Source organism: Triplophysa rosa, linkage group LG6 (genome assembly GCF_024868665.1).
Source record: "Triplophysa rosa linkage group LG6, Trosa_1v2, whole genome shotgun sequence".
NCBI classification, from domain to species: Eukaryota; Metazoa; Chordata; class Actinopteri; order Cypriniformes; family Nemacheilidae; genus Triplophysa; species Triplophysa rosa.
Genome location: NC_079895.1, coordinates 10515643 through 10533180, shown reverse-complemented (window position 1 = coordinate 10533180; position 17538 = coordinate 10515643). Strand labels below are relative to the sequence as shown.

The 17538-nt window shown below is 36.2% G+C and overlaps 2 protein-coding genes across 3 annotated transcripts; one reads left to right on the top strand and one right to left on the bottom strand.

Moving 5' to 3' along the window:
- The first annotated feature begins 254 nt into the window (after window positions 1-254).
- On the top strand, window positions 255-3110 carry si:dkey-18p12.4 (SPRY_PRY_C-I_1 domain-containing protein). 2 transcript variants are annotated; one of them, XM_057336782.1, is made up of 11 exons: window positions 255-344; window positions 465-589; window positions 709-753; window positions 857-961; window positions 1056-1190; window positions 1294-1377; window positions 1490-1624; window positions 1899-1950; window positions 2055-2084; window positions 2195-2221; window positions 2358-3110. In XM_057336782.1, exons 1-11 carry the CDS (start codon window positions 329-331, stop codon window positions 2885-2887), a joined length of 1284 nt encoding a protein of 427 aa, XP_057192765.1. In that variant the 5' UTR covers window positions 255-328; the 3' UTR covers window positions 2888-3110. The 2 variants fall into 2 exon arrangements, with proteins under 2 accessions (XP_057192765.1, XP_057192764.1); XM_057336781.1 differs by having other exon boundaries at window positions 1273-1377.
- A 3191-nt stretch (window positions 3111-6301) lies between these two features.
- On the bottom strand, window positions 6302-8348 carry gja8a (gap junction protein alpha 8 paralog a). Its single transcript, XM_057336780.1, is given in 2 exon segments — window positions 6302-8261; window positions 8264-8348. Coding segments are annotated over 2 exon segments (1965 nt in total). The 3' UTR covers window positions 6302-6381.
- Between the last annotated feature and the right edge of the window lie 9190 nt (window positions 8349-17538).

Genomic DNA, 17538 nt, shown 5'->3' with positions numbered 1-17538 from the left:
TCTCTTTTGACTGCTTTCTGTATGTGTGTGTCATGTAGTGAAGTGTATTATTAATCATTTATGTAAAAATGTAAAAGAAATGCTCAATTTATTACAACGCTTGTTGCTTATATATATTTGACAGCTAGATATAATTGTTTTACTTTGGTCCCGTTTGATGGTGATATTTGACTTTCATCATTTTATTCACATAAGCTCCGCCCTGTAGGGCGTGTGTGTAGTATAAAAAGTATGCCTCCTCGAATAACAACAACATCAGTTCTTTCGACTACAGTGATGGTCAAAGATCGCAAGTGCCCTCTTTGGATTATAGAAATAATCAAGAAATATGGCATGTGCAGCCGGTAGTACATATTTTTCTTTTTTAATCTTAGTCTTAATCTTTTAAATTTGAAATGCTTAACAAATACATAGCAGCATTCACTCTTGTTATGTGTAAATGTTTTATTCTATCATTGTTGCAGGAGCTCAAAACTCAGGTATTACTTTAAGTGAAAGAAGTGTGAGGGAAACACACAAAAAAACAATTCAAAATGTTTGCAGTTCATGCCCTCTTATCAAACCGTGTCTGAGAGATCAGATCTATAAGGTAACAAACAAACTGTAGACTGTAGTTTCCTTTTCTCCAAACTTAAAGCATTCGGTATGAGGTTTTACTGCTTTGCATTCACAGTTTTTTTTTTGTGGTTTGCTGGTCTGTCAACACAGGGGGTTATTAAACTATTCGCAAAATTTGATGAAGTCTGTCCCCAGGTAAACATACACATGAAATATTGTGCATACAATACATGTGAAGCATTATTAACAATATCTGAGTCACTACTTACTGATCAAGAAAGTAAAACTCTTGTTGCAGCAATTTAACAAATGTGCAAGTAGCAATGAGAAAGACAGTCTGTCTCTTGATGAAACAAAGGACATCATAAGAGAACTGGCTGTTGAACTAAACAGAGTGCTACAGGTAAACATTTTATAATGTATTACTTATTCTAAAGTTTGAAATAAGTTATTAAGTAATGTTTCAAATCTTTATTGCAATCTTGCAACTTCAACAGTTTAAGAAGTTCTACCAGATGTCTGGAAAGATGAAAAATAAAGGAACTGAGGAAGAACAGCAATATTATATTCTGCATTGGGCTGATGAGCTAGAGACTAAACAGAAAAATCAAAAGGAAGTTAAACTGTTAGAGGTGTGGTTCTGCATTTCCGCATGTGTTGTTTTTAGCTTTGTTTGGATCTACTTTGTTTAGTTCTGTTTTTAATTTGATGTAGAAACATTCAACTTCTGAGAAGAGCAGGTTGGAGAGTGAAATGAAATGGACCAAAGCTAAAAAAGTCTTATCTGACTGGGTATGGAAACTAAAAGAAGTAAAAGAGGTATTTGTATGCATTGTGATCATATTTCATATAAGCAAGTTCCTGTCATAAGTCACAAAGTTAAGTTTGATTTAAAATATTAAATCAACATTTTTCTGTTTGTTTTATCTAGAACTCAGTATGTCCAACAAAAGAATTTAAAGAAACACTGAAGGATCTCAACAAACAGTGCAAGAAGGGAGAGTCCAGTATACTTCCTGTAATGGACTGGATGATGTGGACTGTACTACAGTCACAAAGCTCTGAGGTAAAAGGCTGTAAAGGCTCATATTGATGAAAGTATTCAAAAGTACGTATATGTATAACTATATGACAGAGACAGCTCATGGGTTAGCAACCTTTTTTATCCACCGCTATGACAGAAATTATTTTCCCATGAGATTTGAAGTCATATTCTTTTTTCATTCATACAATATATATATTTTAATTTAAAAAGAAATTGTACTTACCAAAGGGTGTGTGTGGGGGAGGGGACATTGTAAAAATACTTTAAGTATAAAAGTTTCTCCTTTGAATGGAAGGATTCCTCCCCAAGACTGTGGATGAAGAAAAAACAGATATCCAAAAATACAGGTGAGATTTCCATGTAACAACAGTGTATCGTTTTTTAGATGTTATAATATTTTATTCAATATCATTTGCTTTCAACAGTTGTGTTAAAAAGTTTTTTTTTCCAGCTGCAGTTGGACTACCCATTCCCAACTCAGGTACTTTTAAGCTTTTACTTAAAATATATATATATTTTAATTTGTGATAGATTATGTCAATTTGCCATCACTGTTAGGTTTAATCAATGTTATTTTTTGATTCTTTGCAGTTTGGGATTGGATCACAAAGTCAACAGGTATATCTCAACTTGATATAATTATTTTAATTTATGGATATAAGACTTTCAACATCAAATCATATATACTGTATGTACAATACAGCGTCAAGTTGTTCTGTTTCTAAAATCCAGAGTTCTTGACATTTTGTTATAGCTTCTGTAGTTCTGGATCCAAACACAGCCAACCCAGATCTGCAGGTCTATGAAAACAGAAAATCTGTGATAGCAAGTAAATACAGCAATGAAAAAAATAACTGGAATGGGTTTGAAAGGAAGCGTTCTAAATATGATGGCTGGAATTGTGTTCAAGCTAAAGAGGGTTATAACACAGGTCGTCATTACTGGGAGGTGGATGTAAGGAAAAAACATGAGTGGCGGGTGGGAGTTGTGAAAGAGTCAGCCCTCCGGAATGGATATGTCAATATGACCACAAAAATGGGATACTGGAATCTGCGCCTGCAACTGGGGACTGTAATAGCTCTGACTGAACCAGCCACTAAACTCTACCTGCCAACACCCTCTAAATTAGGTGCTTATCTGGACATAGATGAGGGTCAGGTCTCCTTCTACGATGCAGAAAAACGAAGACATATTTACACATTCATCACAGATTTTAGTGGGACTGAAAACATTTACCCAATGTTTGGCACCATTGAGACAGACAGAGAGTTGGTGATTTTATAGGCATACATCCGAACACATGCCATTTTAAATTGGAACTCTGCATCTTCTCTTTGTGTGTGAACTCATTCACTCTCTTGACTCAGTACCCAGATTTCTAGCGCTGTAAATAACCATTGACATAGTAGTTTGTACTAAATTGTTTTCCCTGTAAAGCTGTTGATAGCAATATACATTGACAAAAAAAGTTGTATTCTTCTTCTGTTAATTCATTAAAACTTTCATATAAAAACTGTGTTGTGGGTTTAGTTTTTGATTATTTACTGCCATGATAGATAGTCCAAAGAAGAGAGCTCCAGCTGCATCTCACCTCATACTGAATAGGTCTGCTGTCTCCATTAACTAAATCAAAAACAATGCCTATTTGTTGAGGGAAACCGGAAGTGAAACACATGAAATGGTTTACAGCAAACAAATGAGAAATTTTAAAAGAAAGGAATTCCTGAAGATTTTGCATAAAAATAGAGACGGAGTAAAATCTTTCCGTGACGGGTGGAGCTGTCACTTCTGCCTCGCTACCTGCCACCGTTTTACGTGCCTGCCTCGCGACCAGTCACAGTAATATTGTGCAGTTTTGCGACCCGTTTTTCCGCATCTGTCGGAATGTCAGGCAGCTTAACAGCGAGAGATCTTGTGGCAGGCGTGACGCTAAGTTGAGGCAGACGTGACGCTAAGTAGCTGATGGGACGCGCGGTTCATACCATTGCGGGAAAAACGGGTCACAAAACTGCACAATATTACTGTGACTGGTAATAAAATTTAGTCTGATATATTAGCCTATAGCCGAAAAATTATTAATCATTTCCTCTGGTTGAACCACTTCAGCTGCACGTTGCTCACAGTTAAAATCCAGTACAGTAGCCTACTGTCTGTCTGTCATGATCATTCCTTACTGCTTTTAGCAAAACATTGTTGATGAAGTATAGATATTTATGAATGTGTAAATTATTGGAACTAAAGCATATTGTTTAAAGCCGACTGCTGTCTGAATGCTTTCTGTCTTGAGACCTGTTAGACTTGTGGCAATTGAGAACACCTTTCTGGATTGCTCTGAAAGAGCATCTTTAATTTGTTTATTAAGTAAACATTATACCAGGAAAGTTTAAAAGTTAAATCGTTAATTAGTGTAGGCTTGGTACATGATTTTCAGGGGGGGGATTTCTTTTCGGTCTCAGAAAATGTTATATTAATATTTAGGTATATCTCGGCCAATATATCGATAATCGGCTTCCAATGTTCAAGAATGATCAGTTATCATTATCGGCCAATATTGACATATCGGTGCATCCCTATGAACTGTGCTTAATTTATATATAAAGTATTAATTTGAATCTCTTGCATTTGAATGTGGTTTCATATAGTTGCTAGTTTATGTAGTTTGTAGTCGGTGTGTTTGTTTTTATTTCAGGCTTTCCTCAAATTGTACCCTGTGAAATAGATTAAAAGTTAGTTAATTTAATTGATTTTTTGTTTAGTCCTCAGTTTGTCAAGATGGATGTTCTAGAGTTGAGTTGCTGAATCTCTACAGTCAGTGGAAGAAAGGGCAGCTGATTAATGTGTTTCCTATTATAGACTTTATCATGAGAACACTACTTACGGAAAAGGTATGATATGCTGGGTTTATATTTCTGTAGCGTGTCATTTTGTTGCTTGTTCATACCTCTATTTTGTTTCACTTTTAGCTTTCAATTTCAAAACAGAAACTTGAACAGATGTCTATAACAGAGAAAAGCCACCACAGAGAGAATTCCCGATTATACCTGTACCGTAGATGTTGATAAGGAACAAGAAAAACAAGTTCCCGAAAAGGACAGCAACATTCTCGGAAGCCCAGGTAAAATAGTGCACTAAAATACACTTAAATCTATTCTGCTTTATTTTCACAGTAATTTATACTTAATATACAAAAATAGTCTATAGTACTTTTAATATAAATTTAAGATATAGGCGTACTCAACTGTGCTATTTTTAAACACCTAGAAGTATTAAAGAAAATAGAGCACTGTACACAAAATAAAGTGTTTTTGGTGCATGTTTTTACCTGGGGGGCATTGTTGCTGATTGATGTTTTCTTGATTTGTACATTCTGTATCATTCTATCATTCAATTGTAAATAAATCAATAAAAGCCTATGAAATAATTTGATCTTCATTCAGTTGACACCTGAAAACACTTTCTTGAATATGCTCATAGTTTTAAAGGGTGTGATTAACTGCAGTGGAAAAAAATCTGCATGACACTTGTTATTTTAGGGCGTATGTTGTGTGACTAGTTAGTCTCAATAAATGTCAAATGTTTGTTGTTGTTTTTTCTAGAACTTCTACAGCAAAGCCCAGTTACACCATAAAAACTAACCCTTACATGTTCACTGAATTATGTCAGCCAAGAGATTTTACTTTATCATGATCATACAGGTATTACTTAATCCAGTGGTTCTTAACCGGGGGGGTGGGGGGTCATTTCAAAATCAATGAAACGCGCACCGTTCTTGTGATCTGGCAGATTAAGCCTTTTGGAATAATGCCCAAAACACTACAATTTTGTAATGGTTTTAATGTAAAAAGCTAATGGTTCACAATGGTATTTTAATGGAAACCATTCATTTCTGTGATGTTTTTTGGGGTTACTTTTGTTTTTATCAGCAGGGTTGTTGCATTTATAATCCGATCTCTTGAGATCAATCTGTTTTATACAGGTATTGTTTGCTTATTTATATATAGTTATATAACACTGGCTTAATCTATGCCCACACTTGTGTACATATTTGTGATACGTTTCACTTTCACTTTACAGTACACCTATTCACTTGTTTAATTGTTCTGTTGACCACTAGAGGTCATGATTTATTTAATAATCAATTTGTGGTCAGATATAGGTTTGTTAATGTTTAGGTCAAAATGATCAATCCTAATCTATTGTAATTTAAAAAAATTGAAGACCAAGAGAAGGTCATTGATTGTTGTTTATTTGGGCTTCTTGGTTAAATTGAGACATAATCCAGTAAACGATCATTTTATCTGTTAAGAAGGTGAGAATTTACACACAGCATAACATCTTTTTGTATGTTTTTCTACATTTAATGATACATCCCATGTATATACTGAGTCTGCTCCATTTCAGTTATGCTTTGGGTTTGCATTAACCAAGAACTATATAGTATAAAGTTGAATGTTTCATGATTGGTAGCAGTAACAAAATATTTTCTAAGAATAAAACAATTATTTATACGGCCCAAGATCATAACATCTGAATATAACAATAAATAGAAAACGTATTAATAAACATAATTAAAACAACAAACAAGAATGACTGTCTTGCATTAAATTGTTATTAAATGACATTTAAGGGGAATTGTTCAAATTAAATGTTTGTTAATTTTACTTGAACTGTAAAATATGTTATCTAGAAAAAAACAGCTGGTTGTTTTGATAATGTGGCACTTGGGAAATATTGGAATCCAAAGAATGTCCATTAATCCTTTGGTTAAGTTTGGTCTATCATATTGTTAAATCATCTGATCTGGCTCTACTGCTCCCTTTGCTAAGACGACTTAAAGATCTTGTTTCTTCAAACCTCTCTGTTGTGTCAAGTTTCAGAGCTACAAATGGAACCTCCATCATCTCATCTATTGCCTCTAAAGCTTTTGATTCCTGTGAACTCTCCTCCTTCCCAGAGATTTCAACAAAATCATATTTCATTGTACTGTCCCACACACTAGAATCATCCTCCATCTCCTTCTTTCCCAAAATTTCCACCTGTTCTAAGTCCACTTCGTCTAAAGCTTTCATTTCACCCGTGTAGCCTGCAATCTCAAGAGTTTTAACCTCATCTGTATTAACTAAAATTTCTAAAGCTTCATCCTCACCTGTAATCTGATCCTCTCCTTCCACGTTTGTGTCTACCCCATCTTCATTATCTACATCCTTATGTGCTTTCTCTTTTTCACATACGTTTCCTAATTCCTCTGACCCGACAACCTTCTCTAAAGCTTGTGGTTCTTGTGTGCTTTCATGTATTTCTGACACATCAAGATGAGCAGCATTTCCATTTTCTAAAGATTGCATCTCCTTCAAAGTTTCCTCGTTTATAAACGGCTCTATCTCACAAAGTTCACCAAGTCCTACTTCCTCTAAAACAGGTAAACCCCTCTCCCCTGTTTCTTCAATTTCCTGTAAAATTTCCATCTCTTCGGCTTTTAAAGAGTTTTCCTCCTGTGTAAGCTCCTTCTCAACTAAGCTACTCTGTCTCACTAACCTTTTCTCATTCACCTCTCCGCTCAACCATTCTCCTACATCCAAACTCTCTTCAAGTGATATTAAATATGTTTCCTCCATGCTCTCCTCCTCTGATCGTTCCTCCAATAGTTCATGTAATGCGGTCGTAGTCTTCAAGCTGTCAACCTCATCTCCCTCCCGCCGTGGCTCCTCTTCCTCATGCGTTAGCTCTGTGAGCTGAAAGAAGGATGGCTGGGTTTCATCACATATCACCGTCTCCTCTACAGGGGGCGCTGTTGGCATAACTCCCTCTTGACTCCTTTGCTGTTTTTTCTCCACTTGAGGTGAGAAGAACTGGCCTTCCTCCATACCAACTTCAGCTAGTGGATAAACGTGTGCAACCTCATCTCTCTTCTCTTCTTCAAGACGCTTATAGCCTTTGGATTTTTGTACAGGGGGAGTTAGGAGAAATGGTAGACTCCTCTCAGGTGGGCCAAGAGACTCCAGGTGTGTTGGAGCTGACCGACGAAACGCAAAACGGATCTTCTTCAAGCCAAGGTGGCTGATCTCCACAAAGTTGAGAACCAGTGAGACGCAAGCCACAGCAAGCATGAAGATAATAAAGATGGTCTTCTCGGTTGGCCTGGAGACGTAGCAGTCCACCGTATTGGGGCACGGCCAGCGACTGCACTTGTACAGGGGCAGGATGCAAAACCCGTACAAAAAATATTGTCCAATCACGAAGCCTACTTCAAACAGAGCTTTAAAGATGATATGGCATACGTATGTGCAAAGCAGAGTGCCCTCTAGCCTGAACTTCTTGCTACTCTTCGTGTTGGTCTCCTTGGTGGTGCGGACGCTTCCCTGATCAGCTGCTAGTGGGAGATGCTCCTCAGATAATTCCTGTTGATGGCTAATCTCAACTTCTTCACGTTCCTTACGTTTTTCTAACATGTGAATGTAATGGACAGCGTGGCCAACAAGCGAAGGGGTGGATACAAAAATGATCTGTAACACCCAGAGACGAATGTGGGAGATTGGAAAGGCCTCGTCGTAACACACATTCTCACAGCCTGGCTGTTGAGTGTTACAGACGTAATCGGATTGCTCATCTCCCCAGACGAACTCGGCTTCTGTGCCCAGAATCAGAATGCGGAAAATAATAGCACCGTGAGCCAGACGCGACCAATCACAATGGAGTGTTCGTTCACTTCCTCTAAAATATTACCCAAGAAGCTCCAGTCTCCCATGGTTGTGTATTAGCTGTGTACAGGGAAGAGAAATAGGAATTAGGAAAAAATTGAAAATACATTATATGTAAAAAATTATATTTTGCATAATTCAGTATTTTACAGAAAAGTTGGTCTAACTGTTCTTTAAAATTATTGTAAAGTAGTAACAGCACGATTTTTTTTCCAGGGAACACACACACTTATTAAAAAAATGTAGCCTTTGAATCCACTGTAAAAAAACGAAAAAACTCAGGACTTACTCCAAAATTTTGGTTGTTAAAGTTTTGTAAATTGGAAAACAGACGGTTACCCCAAGTGAAAATGTGCAATTGTGCCAATTGAAAAAATGTAGATTAGATAAAAGCATCTGCTTATAAATAAGACTTTGCATAATATTATGTGAATATACACTACCGGTCAAAAGTTTAAGAACACTTACTCACTTATTTATTCATTTTTTAAAATGAATACATTTTTCCACATTTTAGAAAAAAATTGTAAGAACACTATAAAAGGGAATTATGAGAATATGTTGCAATTAAAGAAATCATTTTGTGACTAAAATTTGCAGAATTGTTTTCTTGGCATTTTATCAATTAGCTTCTTAGGGCTTCACCCTGAGATGCTTTTTAAACAAGATTATTTTAAACAATTATTCAGTCAAAGTCATCCATTTCAAAGACATTTTATTCAATAAACGTTTAGTTTGTAATGTAAAAAGTTTATATTTGCATAGTCTACGAAACTAATTTCATACATTTAATCATATACACTATCAGATCAAACTCTTTTTAGGATAATGAGAAACATTTCACTCAAGTGTTTTAAAACTTTTGACAACTTTAAGTGCTTATTAGTTGCTAATCTAATCTACTCACCAAACATTAAACAATTTAAAAAATGTTGTTAGACAGTTACAGAACTGACCAAAAAATACTTGTATAGCTCAGTTATACCATTTCCAAAAACATATCTTCAGTGTGACCATTGAAAAATACAGCTCACTTACACCATTCCGAGGATATAAGCTATCATAAACTTCTGAAAAGAATAGAATTTAATTAAAGGGCAGAACCAAGGTGACCTGAGCCCGAACAGTCACCTTTGCAGTGGCGGGTCCAGTGCAGCCCGGCTCGGTCACTGCAGTCCACTGCTCCTGGTGCCCTGCGGGCCAAATTGAACTTCTCTCTGAGCTCAGCCAGACTCAGTCCTCGTCCTTGACGCACCACTGAGCAGATGTGAGCGGATGGGCTATGATGGCTGCTTTTCATGCCTGCCGTAGAGTATAAGCTGCTAACCAGATGCCCTTTATGCACCAGACCACGAGTGTTGATGCAGAATATAACAGGATCAACAGACCCGCAGCCAGAGGTGCCACAGGACACCATCCACAGGCCCCAACCCAGAGAACATATTAAAATACTGGGATGTTAGATCCACAGCAATAACCTGCTCTACATGACATATAGTGTATGAAGATAGAAATGTATTAAATTAATGTTAGGAAAGATGATGAAAACCTATTGGTGGTTGTTAAAGTTTAGATTTAAAATAGTTTCATTAAATTGTTCAATTGTAGGTTGACAGAACAATAAACATAAGTGAATAAATTAATTAGGTTTTTTCATTATAAATCCGTAATGAAACTGTAAACTTTTGCCAAACAGGTTGTCACAATCTTCATGGTAAAGTCACTCCATTGTCTGTTTTAAGTTTTGTAAGTGTTGTGGCTTTAAACCAAAATAATTTGTTGTGTGTGACAACAGTGATATTTCAAGATGCAGACAGGTTTAGGAAATGGTAATAATAAAATATGTGGTCACACGCACCCATGCAGGAAAGCTGGGTGTTGGACGTAAGTTTAATGGTTTTGTGATAAAGGGGTAAAAGTGTAGCGCAATGGCATATTTATGTTTTCGAGCAGGAAGCTCGTACACACACATACACACATGGATAAACTCCAACAATACACTGTTAAAAAGCTTCCTGTACCGCCGAATCATTGGCCAGACACATTCTTGTCAATGTTGGTTCACACCTAGAATTCTTTTAATATGCAAAGTTTAAGGGTTTACATTATGCTCAAATCTTATGAACAGTATACAGCACAAAAGTAGAGGTCTCAGAAATAGTACAATATAAACAATGAACATTTGTACATTTTATATGCCTTCGATGTTTCTATGCAATAGTCTTGAAGTTTATGCTCGGAAACGGAGCACATGCAACAGTTGGCAAAGCCCTATCAGTCTTGGGAGCTGTTTATTTAAAGTTCAGGATTGTTTAGCACTTATCTAAACTGTTGAATTATTGTTGTCGGGGAAACAGTTTGTGCAACGCTTTTCTTTGGGAAGGAAAAAACATGACTGACAGTCAATGGCCAATGTTTTATGCAACACAGACAGAGCGTTTATTCCAAGTTACACAATTCATTTCCCTATTCTGCACAATATCTCTCTCATACACATTTGACTGGCTGCTGTGTACATTGAAGCAAACATCAAGATAGAGGGAACGGCACAATTAATTGTGAGCGGCTTAATGAAAGACTGAACAACTTCATGTTGTCTTTTCATATATTTGGGCTATATAAAAATCTAAATTAACATCCCATTGAACGCAGTCTAGAAATGCATTTCATGAAATCATAATAGCCTGTGTTGTTAACATCCAATGACATCATGTTTTGCAGTCAGTTTGAGATTTTTAGCTACAGTCCCTTGTTAGCTTTGAGGCCATATGATAAAAATACATTGGCAATCACAGATCAAATACACATTTTTAACCATTAAAAAGGGGTTTCGATACCTCTTTTAAATGATTCAGAAATTCTACAGTTTATGTTAGTTGGATTCTGTAGATCGTGCTCTGCAGGAGTTTGTGTGTTGATACAGTGGACACCAGCCGGATAAGATGCATGGGGCTGCCGTTGAATAGTGGTAGGATGATACAGAAAGACATGATGTCATTCTAGAGCACTGAGTCTATGGAGCATGTGAAGTCAGCCGTGAGCTCACATTGTGCCAATGCAGCAGACACTCATGAAGCTATAACACAACTTTCAAACGCTAATCTGTACACAATACATTTCCTGCTCATTTTAAAAAGACTAGATTATCTTAAATCTGCTAAATTTAAATTAGCAAAATGAACTCTATCAAACATGAGATGGGGCATTTAAGCACAGAAACTTCAAAAGTATAGGCCCAACCTTAATAAAGGGACAGTCCATCCAAAAATGAAAATGCTGTCGTCATTCCAAATCTGTATACATTTCTTAGTTCTGATGAACACAGAGAAAGATATTTGGAAGAATGTCTGTAACCAAACAGTTCTTGGCCGTCATTGACTACCATAGTGGGAAAATTACAATGGTAGTCAAAAGTGCCCCAGAACGGTTTGCTTTCCTACATTCTTCAAAATATCTTCTTTTGCGTTCAACAGAACAAAGACATTTATAGCCTTAAGCTATGGTACTTAATGGTGGCCAAGAACTGTTACAAGCATTCTTCCAAATTTCTTTCTCTGTGTTAATCAAAACAATGAAATGTATACAGATTTGGAACAACTTGAGGGTGAGTAAATGAAGACAGAATTTTCATTTTTGAATGAAGAGCAGTCTCATAAGAGTCCTGTACCACTCAAAATTTTGCCATTGTGATTTTCTTACTTCATTGTGGAGAATTTTGTTACGCCACATCGGACAATGTTTTAATATTTATTTAGAATAGTGCAAGTTGGTCCAAAAGTAAAAAAAAACTGTTTATACAGGATGAAAATTCCTTCATTACTTTAAATATTCTTCTGTTGTTTCAAAGCTGAATGACTTTCTTTCATCTGTAAAACACATTAAGAAATTACAGAATGTGGCTAAATTAATTTATTCCATATAATGAAATGTGACTAATGTTACTGAGTTATTATAGTTTATTTTTAGTTTTCATGCTAATTTTAGTTTAATATTTAGCAATTTCGGAATGTGCTTTGTCATTATTATGTATTTAATTTGCTTTATGATTATTTATTCTTTACTTTGCTATTTATGTTTTATTATTTTAGTTTTAGACTTAGTAAACTATAATAACATTGGTCAGCTCCTAACATTTTGTCTATAACATTTTTTTGGTGTACCACAGAAAGAGTTTGAAACTGCTTGAGTAAACATGCAAAACCAAAAACTCTGTAAAAGAAAACTTAGGTTAAGTATCCATTCAAAAGCAGTGTAGACTAGTTTGTATATTACAGTGAATGTCAATGCTTACGCTGTCTGGCCCTGAGGAAAAGTATGCTTAAAATTAAGTAAATGAAGTTTGAAATCTACATTTCCAAAACATTCTCTAGCAACACATCATTACACAGACAAACAGCTTTTTTAATTCACGTCCAAGTATTTTTTTCACTATGTCTAAGGCCTAGTCCACACGTACATGGGTATTTTTATAAACAGAGTTTTTCCTTCTTCGTTTAAAAAAAAAACGCGTCCACACGAAAACGCAAAAACACGTTATAAAGCGCTGTCAAAAGCATGCCAAACCAACAGGTGGCGATATAAACCTAACCATATAGCCATGCTGGCCAATCAGAAGCCTGAAATCTGACGTCAAACAAAGGAGATAGTGGCATGCATTCCAACACTGAAACCGGAGTTTCCAAAAATCTTCACCCTGGCCGGAGTTTTCAAAAAAGTTCGGTTTCAGTGACCGGGTACTGTGTTTGCGTGTAGACGAACGACCAAATCGCATAGAAAAAGCTGCAGTTTTGAAAATACCAGTGTTCGTGTGGACAGGGCCTAACATGATTAATCCCCTACAGCAAAGTGAATAGCCTTCACTGGGTCTTCGTCACTAAAAGAATGATGAAACTAAGAAGTGGTGATTCAAATAAAGTCAATGTTAAAGACATGGACAGATGAAAGAAAGCACCCACACAAGTGTACAAGGCTTCAGACACAACAAGTCTTATTTGTCCTGTGTCTGGACATTAAGGAAATAAGTCTGCCTGCGATGTATTTTGTAAACTCAAGAGTTTATGAAACACAAGAACCCTTCCTTCCTATGAACCCCTCAACCCTGTTCACACCTCCGCTGTGTTTCTTAATTTCTCCCCATTATTGCCAAAATGAATCTCACATCCTGTGGGAACCGTTTTTTTAGTGCTTTCCAAAGATTGTTTAATTATTTTACCAGAATATACAATAGCATTTTCTTCACTTCCCACCCATCCACACAGACACTGTTCTCACCAAAAACACCAACCTGGGCTGTGTATATGCTTTATTTTTTTACTCACCCCAAGCGGACATCAGCCTACGCCAACATTAATTCTGAATCAGTATGTGTTTGAATGATTATGCATGTTGAGATTAGGAAGCTCTGAATGTTTATGGGTGTATAGCAGGTAACTGGGCCTTGGGGTCATTGTGCCAGCCGACAGGCGGTGGTCGTAAAGAACACCTCGATGGGTGTGAGGGCTGGCGCTGCCCAGCTGCGATTGTGTTTGGGAGAGGAATAAATGTTGATTTTGGACGGTGGTAAAAGACGTGGCCTTCTCCATTATTTCTCCAGGTCAGAACTGACACACCCTCACCACTGCGGATACAGAAGTCTGTCTAACCTACACTTTACTGACCTTCTTGAATATGGAAGATGTGACAACATAGCTCTTTATTTGGCTGGCAAGAAGTATTCAATTAAAAAGCACAAAATAATAAAATTGTTCAAAATTATAAGAATATACAAGACTTATCATAAGTTCTTTAGGGACTACAACATTTTAGTTTTCATTCTTGGGTGAATTATCACTTTAATTCATGACATGTTTTTAATTTTGCATTATGTTTGGCGCATTGATTTTAATAAGATTGATTGTAATCTTTTATGTGTTGGGTCGCCACTTGTGTCTGAAACAAAACTACTTTGTAGATGAGAAACACTATATATGAAAGAGGTGAGAAAGTTGTGCTGGGAACTACAAGAAAGTGAGACAGGGGACATGAGCGACAGCAGGCAAACGTACCCGGCAGATACAAGCTTCCGTTTCCTCAAATTGAAATTTGAAACGTCTATTGAACGCATAGTGATTTCCTATGGAAGTTCAGTGGCACAAAGGGTTCAAAAGTAAGATGCCGATATGGGTGGGAGCTGTATTTTAAATCCAGTGTGCTAGTGTATTGTTTGAGTCATTGCTGAATCATTACTGTTTCACAGCTTGAACAGATTAAAACAGATGTAGAACAGATTACAATTATGAAGGGAAGAAATCTAAAAGTTATTCTCTAAGGGGCGGTTTCCCGGACAGGGATTAGACTAGTGCTAGACTAAAATAAATGCTAGAGCTGTCCGAACCGAAAACAACTTGCACTGCCATATCTTAAAATACATAGTTGCTTTTGTGTTGTCTCAAAATGCACACAAGTAATTTTTCAGTAAGGCATGTATGCTAAAACTACTTAAATGTCCTGATTAAACTAAGGCCTAGTCCTGATTTAAACTAATCTCTGTCTGGGAAACCACCCCTAAAAGTGTTACAAGCTATATCTAAACATTAAATAAATAAAATATGAAATTCTTATATTGAAATATAGGAAAATACATGTAAATAGCTTAATGGTAAACAAACAAAACAACGATTTAAACACTTTAATAAAGATTTTAATGTCAGCATATCTTTAAACACAGTTTACTGTCATGATTCTGCCTCATCATGTCATGTCTTTCTTGGTCTAGTGGCAGGATCATGACAGAGCCTCATGTTTTGTGTGGAGAGAGACATGTTATTGTTGGTTCTGACATAACATGCGCTCTCTCTGGTCTTGTCTTTGGCCCCGCCCCTCTCGTTTCCTCGTTTAGCTTTCCATCAGTGTTTCATTCCCGACACCTGTCCCTTGTTAATTATCCTTTGTTAGTGTCCCTATTTAATGCCCTTGTGTTTGCTGTTTGCTCATTCGTTTTACTCATATGCTTTGTTTGTCTTGCCTCGTGTGATAACCTGTGGATTACTCCCAGCCTTGTTGGAATTATACCCTGTCTTGTTGCTGTGTTTCTTTAGTCTAGTCCCAGTCGTGTTAAGTTTAATTTAGTATCTTGTTCTCTTGTTTTTTGCCCCACTTGGGTAGTGTTTTGGTTCCTGTTTTTGTCATTTAGTCCTGTCCTTGTTACCCCATCGTGGGCTTTTGTTTTGTGTTATTATTAAAGTCTTTGTTGTCCCACCACTGCTGCCTGCTCTTGGGTTCTTCCCTTCTCGGACCGTGACAGTTTACAGCCACTTTTTAGAGTACATTTCAAATTTAACCTAATAATTGTACCAAATTAACGAATAAATACCCCAAATCTATCAAACCATCCATTTTGATGATGATTTTAATGAGCTACAAACTCCAAGAATTTGTAAAAAAAAGCTAATTCTACCACTTGTACTATGAAATGGTTTTTGAATATTACTTAGCTGGTTTGTAATAATTAACATAGCATCACCTAGTTATCAGTTAGAGTTAACAGAAAAACATTTATCTGTCTTGTGACTGCGAGAAATGCTACGGAATGGTCAGACAAAACAATAAGAGCCAACTGTAAACATTTAAGACCTCTTGTTCACATGTGTAAATGTTCTCTCACCTCGTATATTATTTAAAACCTACTATAAACAAACAAGCACATAAACTGGAAAAACATATTTGTAAAGGTCAAAGAAGGAAATGATTGATTGTTCTCTTTAACCTGACAGGAAGTGTACACTGGACTTCCTGTAAGCACAGCACCAGTCACTCTGGGGAGCTAATGCTCAGATGATGCTAAAACAATGGATGAAGCAGAAGATTAAGAAAAAGCGAGAGGAGGGAGAGTGAGAAACAGAATAAACCGGAGAAAGTTGTGAATGGTGACAATGACAGAGTCAGACTGTGGGAAAAGACTGAAAAACTGTCAATCAAAACACGAAATATATGAGACCATGAGAGAGAGGAGAGAGCATAGAGATAATTAGTTTTCTTTAAAGAAAATGTGAGAGGTGTAAGAAATAATAGAGGATAAGGTCAAATGAAAAGATTATGTTTGCCAAGAGTAATATACTGTATAGAATGTATGAGTGACTGTTACACAATGAAAAATACTTTCTCCCTGTATTACCCACTTTTTTGCCCATGTATAATCTATTGTATAATCCATATAAAGTGCATTCTTAAATTTAAGGTGCTATACACAATGTTCTGCACAGCAATGCCATAGAAGAACCATTTTTGGTTTCCCAGAGCACTATTTACTTAAATGATTTATAAAAAATACTTCTTTCTTACTTTTTATAGTCTAAAAAACGTTTTTCCACTATAAAGATTGTGTGAAACAAAGATTATTAGATGTTAAAGGGTTCTTTTGGAACCATTTAGCCATAAATGGTTCTATTATGGCGTCGTGAAGTCGCTAAAACAATTCTCAAGAATTAAGACAATTTCAGAAAATGCATCTTAAATAATATTTGAAAAAATCTGTTTTTAATAATATTTCATGCACGCATCCTTAAAATTGTATTGTAAATAATCAGCATTTTTACGAAACTTTATGATTATATTGAATGATGTTTGCATGAATTATGTAATTCACCCTTAAAAAAAAAAAGTTGAAATACATTCCCTTCAGTGAAAATAAGTACATTTTCTATGTGTCAGTTTTACTTTAAATGCTTCTGTGAAATACATCCACTTTTTGTGGTCTTTTTTATTATTTACACAGTGTAATTTCACAGGCAAATTTCACAGCCTTCCTGCATTTTACAGTTAACACTCATTGAATTCAAACAAAAATGAACCAGAATGGTTTGATCCCTTTTCAACAATCTACCACACCCCGCTGTTTTTTTTATCAGGTAAAACCCTACATCCTGTATTAGCCCATAAATGAAGCTCAATTATTAGGACACATTAAACTGCAGGGCCTGCCACAGCTGCTGAGTGATCTCTGACCCCATAATGAAATCAGTGCAACAGCTATTCAAATGAACTAAAGCATACATACATAACCCTATAGCCACATCCACATGCTTTATACGCATGTCATCATATCTAGGGTAGCTGTCGTTGAGGGTGACTTGTCACAGCACACATAAGCCCTTTCCTGCATTTGTCCAAGTATTTGTCCCTGACAAATGAAATAATGAAACTTTTATTTCAGCTCCACTGAAGAAAAACAGAACATCTACTTCCTCTTTTCTTTTGGAA